The sequence below is a fragment of the Impatiens glandulifera genome, chromosome 5 (genome assembly GCF_907164915.1).
Source record: "Impatiens glandulifera chromosome 5, dImpGla2.1, whole genome shotgun sequence".
In the NCBI taxonomy this organism is placed as follows: Eukaryota; Viridiplantae; Streptophyta; class Magnoliopsida; order Ericales; family Balsaminaceae; genus Impatiens; species Impatiens glandulifera.
The window spans coordinates 38,307,313-38,315,433 of record NC_061866.1 but is presented as its reverse complement, the minus strand read 5'-3'; the positions used below and the strand labels follow the sequence as shown (position 1 = coordinate 38,315,433).

At 31.9% G+C, this 8,121-nt stretch overlaps 1 protein-coding gene across 1 annotated transcript; it reads left to right on the top strand.

Annotated features, from left to right (window-relative positions):
- The first annotated feature begins 1,347 nt into the window (after positions 1-1,347).
- LOC124937469 (probable amino-acid acetyltransferase NAGS1, chloroplastic) lies at positions 1,348-7,647 on the top strand. Its single transcript, XM_047477737.1, has 10 exons — positions 1,348-1,876; positions 2,083-2,170; positions 2,818-3,026; positions 3,109-3,260; positions 3,816-4,242; positions 5,383-5,480; positions 6,100-6,211; positions 6,296-6,455; positions 6,953-7,025; positions 7,385-7,647. The coding sequence occupies exons 1-10, from the start codon at positions 1,499-1,501 to the stop codon at positions 7,533-7,535; spliced, it is 1,848 nt and encodes a 615-aa protein (XP_047333693.1). The 5' UTR covers positions 1,348-1,498; the 3' UTR covers positions 7,536-7,647.
- Positions 7,648-8,121: the final 474 nt, after the last annotated feature.

Genomic DNA, 8,121 nt, shown 5'->3' with positions numbered 1-8,121 from the left:
ATTAAACAAATGTTAATACTTTATATGATACATGCATAATTTTCTTAAGCGTATTATATACTATTTAGTTTAACTACTAAAAATATTGTTAATGTTTGCTGAGCGCGTTTAACTCACTCTTGTTAAATAAATTATTTTAAACAGAGATCAAGAAGTAGTCTTGAAGGATCAAGGAAAATGAAGACATTATATCTAAGTACTTATATTAAGGTATTATGGATGAGAGCATCTACACACTATACTTTGTGTTTTGTTCCAAAGAAATGTGTCAACTAAAGAGAATATGACTCACTGGTAAGAATTAATAGTCTAGAAGCAAATATATTGACATATTTTGAGAACAATATCAGATATCTCTCTTTTGTGGTTGATACTCCTTTAGTAAGTTCGGGCGTGAAAGTAGTGAAAGTACTTAAGTGACATGACATTTTGACATTTTTATTCAACACATTTTAAAAACAAGAATTTTTTATTTTTATTTATATATATATTAAAACATCACTAGTTCCTATTTTCACTATTCTTTTTTTTTGTGCCTTATTATTTAATCCCTATCTTAGAAACAAAGAAGTTGAAATAATCAAATATGAAATTGTTTTTTATATGTAGGTGAAGAGTTATTGAAATTGAACATTCATATGGATAGATATAAAAACACTCTTATTTTAAATATATATTATATTAACAAAACTTTAAATGCCTAGTCTTGTCTTTTACTCCATATTAGAATATTAGAAGAAGATCTCTAGTTACTACCTCTTTGGGTTTTTAAAATGACCCAAACAAAATTAATTTTCTAATCATTCACTTTTTAACAATTACATTATTCATTTTATTAATTAAAATACTAAAACATCTTATATTTTAAATTATTTTATTTATATATATTAATACTCTTTAAGTTTATTTTACAAAAAATAATTATCACATTCTCAAAATCTCCGACAATCAATATTTTTTCTTCCTCTGAGTTTTTAAAAAATCTAACCAAGTTGTCTTTAATACTAAAACGTAAGTATAACCAGACTGCTTTTTGTCTTTTAAAATAAAATAAAAAATAATTAGCAATTGAGTTTGAATCTTAAAAAGATTGGTTATATTGTCACAAATAATTATAATATTTTTATAACTTTTTTTTTTAATTTCTATCTTTATATTATTTTTAATCTCTTGAATAAAACTGTTAATTAAGTGATGTATTAGAGTCATTTTACAAGTGCAATGGTAAATTGATTGAACAACTAAATTAGACATACAAACAAATAAATATAATAACATATTTGAATAATATGTAACTTTTTATAAGAAAATAATAATAAAGTAGAAGAGAGATTACAAAAAATAATATGTGGCATACCATTCTCTCTTTCCCACAGTGATCGCGTGACGGCGGCGTGAGTAGAACAAATCTACTTCACAAATCGACCCTTCCCCTCTACCCGTCGCCGTCGCCGTCGCCGCCGCCGCCATCTCCGCGGTGATCTATTTCAAGCACGTCATGGCTGCTGCGTCACCGTTAAACACTTTCAAATCTCCCTTTCCGAATCCCCGCCACAGCCACCAACAATTCGTTAGCATGTTTGATCTGAAGCTTCGAGACTATTCGGTCGAACGATTTAGCTGTCTCTGTAAAGGGAAGCCGGACTTCAAGGCGGATAAAATAGTGAAGAAAGTGATTTCTCCGATAAGTTGTCATATGTACAGCGACGTTGATAGCGCTATGGACGATGGAGATAGTGGTTTAAACAAGGAAGATCAGTTCGTTAGATTCTTCCGTGAAGCTTGGCCTTATATTCGTGCCCATAGAGGTGGCACATTTGTCATTATTATTTCTGCTGAAATCATCAGTAGCCCTTACTTGGATCATATATTGATGGTACTTCTGATTAGCTTCATACTCATATCACAATATCAATTGTCCCAAATTTCATTCTTTTTCAATCTGGGTTTAGTTAATGTTTAAGTTTAAGTTCAATCCAACACAACCCAGTTAGCCATGTCTTTTAACACACAGTTTCATTCAATCTTTTATTCGAGTTTCATTACCTTTAAGAATGATTCACTTGACTAATTTGTATGCAGGATATTTCTCTGCTTCATGGTCTTGGAATAAAACTAGTAATTATTCCTGGGACTCATGTCCAAATAGACGATCTTCTGGCTGAACGAGGTAACAAGACCCTGTACATCCATTTCCTTCTGTCCTATATTTCTGTCAGCTCTAGAGACCACTCTGCAAGATACATGCTTTAACATTGCTGGATAATTCTTTTAAAATAAATAAAATTAATGTTGTCAAAGGTTTGATGTGCTAAAGAACTTGGAAATCTGGTATGTCTATCAAATTTGTGATCTTTATTAGACAGGTAGGTTTATTTTTTTGCAATGATAAAAGGGAGGAGAGTGGGATATGCTCACTTGGTTATCCCAACAAGGGCACTATCCTACAAGAGAATATTCTATTTGTCCTCTTTCTATGTGCATTCCATCATTTCACCTATCAATACAGCTGCAATGAACCTCAATTTCACCCACCAAACATTATTGGCTAATATCACAATACCATAATATCTATTGATTTATTCGTCTCATTGTTAGCCAGTTATAGATTGCACAAACCCACCTGGATAGCTCAAGTGGAAAGAATCTTACTTAAGGATCGTGCTAGCTTACTCAAGGATTTATACCCTGGTTTTCAAAACACAAAAAAAAAGTTATAGATTTCACAATTTAATGAGTTTATTGCTGCAATACTTTCCAGTCATGGAACATTGCATGTCTTGTGAGTCTGTGACACTACTCAATTCCATTTTATAGGAAGCAAACCTACATATGTTGGCCGATATAGAATCACAGATTCTGAATCTCTCCAGGCAGCTATGGATTCAGCAGGAAGAAATCGTATTAGGATAGAAGCAAAGCTATCTCCAGGACCCTCGATATGTAATATTCGTCGACATGGTGATAATAGTCGTTGGCATAATGTTGGTGTCAGTGTTGCTGGTGGCAATTTTCTTGCAGCTAAGGTAAAAATGACTACATGTCTGTGACACTCCTTTTAAGGTGTGAATTTTATGAAAATGGTAAAAATGTGCTTCTTCTTGGCAGAGAAGAGGAGTTGTTAAAGGAGTTGATTATGGAGCAACTGGCGAAGTAAAGAAAATTGATGTTGATCGTATTCGTGAGAGGCTTGACAATGATCATATAGTGATACTAAGCAATCTGGGATATTCTAGCTCTGGAGAAGTTTTAAATTGCAAGTATGCAATCTAAGATACTATTTTACTTTCTCTTAAATGATGTTTCCTGGTAAAATATGGAAAGAAAAAGTAAAAGAATGTGATAGGACTTGGGATTTGAATTGAGCCTGTCCATAGACTTTTTATGTGACAAATTTTCTTCCTTTTCTGTTATTGGCTAAGATCGTCCTTGGATACCCTTCTATTTTTGGAAAGTCTTTCTATAAATCAAGACTTGCCTGCCTTTCCAGGTAGACCATTCTTTTTTTTAGACCAGTGTATTTTTTCCTTGACCAGTTTTTTTAGACCAGCACCCTTCTTTAATGGCCAGCTCATATATGATATATCAAAGGTGTTGTTGTTTAGTGTACATAATGCATATTAAGAAGCAAAATCTGGATTCATGTGCTATCTATTATTTTAGTTATTAGTTTGATTATTAAGAGTGATCCTTTGACCATTATGCAAACTGATTTGTTACATTACTGTCAATTAGAAAGTATCAATGGCAGACTTTTCGTTTCAGTATAAATATGACATGGCGGGAAGTGGCTAATGCATTTTGATTTTCTTCAGCACATATGAAGTTGCTACAGCTTGTGCCGTGGCACTTGGAGCAGAGAAGCTTATTTGCATAATAGATGGTCCAATTCTTGATGAAAATGAGCATCTTATTCGCTTTCTAACTCTTCAAGACGCAGACATGTTGATACGTAAACGTGCTAAACAAAGTGAGATAGCTGCTAATTATGTACAAGCTGTTGATCAAGATGATCTGACTGGCACTGCAGCTGATGATTATGATAGAAGCGTTCTCCCTTCACCAAATGGCAAGGGTTTCACAGATATTCATGTCGCGACTTTTCAGAATGGCGTTGGTTTCCAAAATGAAAATGGTATATGGTCTTCTGGGGAACAGGGTTTTGCCATTGGAGGTCAAGAGAGGCTGAGTCGATTAAATGGCTACCTGTCAGAATTGGCTGCTGCAGCTTTTGTGTGCAGAGTAAGGTTTTCAATCCACTTGCTAACTGTATTTGCAATACAAACTTGTAAATGTCTGGGGGGAATAAGTGTAGGCTTACACATTCTTCTTGCATGTTAAATTCGTATTTGAGACACAAAGATCGTGAAGTTTCTTATTGCTTATTGACTTTCTCTTTTATAGAAGATGCATTGATAAGCTTTCTTTGAATCACATTGGTGCTTCCATTTATTGCCTTGTCATGTGCTTCCTTATTATTCCACAAAACGCAAAATCCTTGACGAATATATATGGGTGACTTTCTTTCAACTGGGACTTGGTATAAAAGTATTTGGATAAGGATTAGGCCAAAATTAACATAGATATTGAGTTCTAGACTCTTACAAATAATCTAGAACCTATACATCAATAGATAAATCAAGACGAATGATCGGGGATAGATAATTTAAGCTAGAGCATATGGATTTCTTTGAAGTTCTTTTTTGTCTGTTGTTTCTCACTTTCTCTTATCTCAAATTACCCTAAGTTACTCCACAACTAGTAGATCGGGGGACATATGCACACATTGTCTAACGAATCAACTTAGAAATTCGTTGGTAAATATAAGCTGTTCCTAAATGCTCTAAGCAGCACAACCCCCCTAAAAGGTTCATAGTGATCATATATAGTTTACAGGTCTTTTATTCAAGGAATAGATAACACAAAACTAAAACAAACAAAAAAAGAAATTAATAAGAACAAAAATTGCCAAAATTATTGTATGCCAAACTTGGAAGGAAATTAGAAAATTTCTATACAATGCTTTTGAGGGAGGAAATTTCTCTATACTTGACTTGTAATGATGCCATAATATCTCATAAACTATTTTATGGGCTTTATTGAAATGATCATTCTACTCATTTATTATGGGTTGACTTTATATATCCAAACTTTTTCTGATTTGTATTATTTGCCTTTTTGAAGTCCATTAGGCAATTCAGGTTTCACAATTCTTCTTGTAATATCTTCCAATGTGTTTAAATATCAGCAACCTACTTCAAATGCTTGTGATACTGACATATATGGTTGCTCGTTTCTGGTGGTTGTGTACTACTGTTCCTTTCGTGGAGTATTAGCAAATTATTTATTAGTTTCTTGTTTACTCATTCTTTTTTTCTTCAGGGAGGTGTTAATAGAGTTCATTTGTTAGATGGCACTGAGACTGGTGTCTTGTTAACGGAACTCTTTCAAAGAGATGGGGCTGGGACAATGGTTGCTAGGTAAGTTTGCCTTCATCTTAACTTACAATTGAATTCTTATTTTTCATGTGGTTAAATGTTTTTTAGGTAATTATTTTCATCATATAAGTATTTTGATAGCTGAAACCTAAGGAGACGTAATGGCATTGAAAATATGTCGGTCTCACTCATGGCCTAGTAGATCAAAGCTTAACGGGACGGGACGTACCAACATAAGAAAATAAAATAAATTGTAATTGCAATTCTTAAGTGATAATGGTGGTATTTAAAATTAGAAGATCAAGGACATTTTAATTTCATTGGAATCTTAATTCTAATTCCTTAGTTTAAATGATCAAACAAACAACAAAATTAGAATCGGACCCTCAATTTTCATCACATCATAAACTAAACATAGCTTTAGTGATAAATATTGATAGAGCTCATTATTAATACTAGTAATATTAAGAAGGTTGGACTGCTGCTTATATATATACACATGTGTGTGCACGCACTTAATGAGATTAGGATAATATCTGATACTATAAGATAACTATGATATGATTGAGAGTAGTCATATTGGATTGGATTTGATTAGTTTATTTTATAATAATTTTAATACGAATTTCTCTATTGTTTTTTCCACAATTGTACACCTCAGCGATTTATATGAAGGAACAAGGATGGCTACAGCTAATGATATGCTAGGGATAAAACAGATTATACATCCTTTGGAAGAAGCTGGTATTCTTGTGAAGAGAACAGATGATGAGGTTTTTTCTTCTTTATCTTACAAACTACTATTGTATCTCTAGGTAATTGAGACAAAAGCAACTAATCAATTCTATTGTCTTTAGATACTTAAAGATGTGAATTCATTTATTGTGATGGAGAGAGAGGGTCAAATCATCGCTTGTGCTGCTCTTTTTCCGTTCTTTGAAGATAAATGCGGAGAGGTTGCAGCCATTGCTGTCTCTTCTGAATGTCGTGGGCAAGGACAGGGTGATAAATTGCTTGGTACGGTTTTCTTTTTAGTTCTGCATTATGTTGTGTGGTTAACGCGTGGGTATGGAATTGGGTCCAGCTTGCAGTTGTAGGTCTAGCTGTTTCCTTTAAAGGCTTTGTTTGATGTGGGTTATCTAGAATTATTTCCATATAACCTAATATCCTATCATCAATCTACTTAGGAATCACTTCATTCAAATCATCAATCAATATATCTTATATATAAATAAATATATTATTCATTATGTATATGTATACGCCTTAAGTATTTTTACTGAAATAACCACAATATAACAACCCCAAATAACCTTATATCAAACAGAATTATTTGAAAATAAATGATCTGGTTATTCAAATAATCCCATATCAAACTAAGTTTACAAGTATCTTGACAATGTTTATTGGTGGCATTGATGTGACAAAGATTCATTTATCAAATCAGGTCTATTTTCACTTTGCTATAATTGTTCTGCTATGATTTTGTAGATAATATTATCAAAATTTGACAGATTATGTAGAGAAGAAGGCATCTTCCCTTGGGTTGGAGAAGCTTTTCCTGCTAACAACACGAACAGCAGATTGGTATGCCGTTTTTCTTACCAATCTTCTAATTTCTTTTGTGTTTAACTACGAAATGTGTAGAATATGCACATATTAAGGGCAGATTAGTTGTGAATATCAATCTGCCAAATTTAGACTAATCAAAGCCCTGTTATGAAACACTTATTGTTTTTGTATCTGGATCCGTTTATATAGAAAAGAATCCATAAATCAAAGATATGGGCTAACTTGATTAAATAACAAATTATTTGTTGTTTCTGATTTGATTAGCAATATCTTGTAACATCTCCCTAGTACAAGTAAACCAAAGTACAAAAACTTTAAATTATTGTCTATTGTTATTGTTGTTTAAGAACTTTCTGACCAACCTTCTTCAACAGGTTTGTGAGGCGGGGGTTCTCAGAATGTTCAATCGATTTGATACCATTGGAGAAGAGAAAAAAGATCAATCTCTCTCGTCGATCAAAATATTACATAAAGAAGTTACGACCCGACAGGAGTGGCATCACCATTAATCCAGTTTTTCGATAACATTATTATTATTGTTGTTTTTTCTTTGTAAAAACTATTTATTGGTTGACTAATTTCCATTAACGATGTCATCCTCTTGATGTTTTTCTCTAGATGGTGCTTATTGAAACATATGAATATGAATACATAATATGTATTGATTACGTTCGCATGTAATTTAGATTTATGATCAACTTTGATAGATTTTTAGTGCCACTTTGTCATAATTTGTAAATTCATGAGATATGAGGGTTTAATTTGAAAAGAATATTAGTTATATATTATATATATATAATTAAGTATAACATTAATTTAAAAAATAATAATAAATAATATGAAAATATAAAAATTCAATTTGTTTATGTAAAATCATAAAATCAAAATAATTTGTAAATTTGTAAAATTTTAAAATCTAAATAATTTGTAAATTTGTAAAATTTTAAAATGGAAATAATTTAAGACTTTAGCCAATTTTTGTGTCATTTATACCATGAAACATTAAAGAATCCAATAATATAATAAAAAATATAAAGGCGAACCAATAAATAACACTCTTCTATATTTAATATTGAATTGCACAAAATTAGGTTATATATATATATATTTC

Bases quoted from the DNA above. Each gene is read 5' to 3' on its own strand.
- LOC124937469 (XM_047477737.1), top strand. From the start codon at position 1,499: ATGGCTGCTGCGTCACCGTTAAACACTTTCAAATCTCCCTTTCCGAAT. The intron at 2,171-2,817 runs GTAACAAGACCC...TCCATTTTATAG, and splicing joins CGATCTTCTGGCTGAACGAG to GAAGCAAACCTACATATGTT. The intron at 3,261-3,815 runs GTATGCAATCTA...GATTTTCTTCAG, and splicing joins GGAGAAGTTTTAAATTGCAA to CACATATGAAGTTGCTACAG.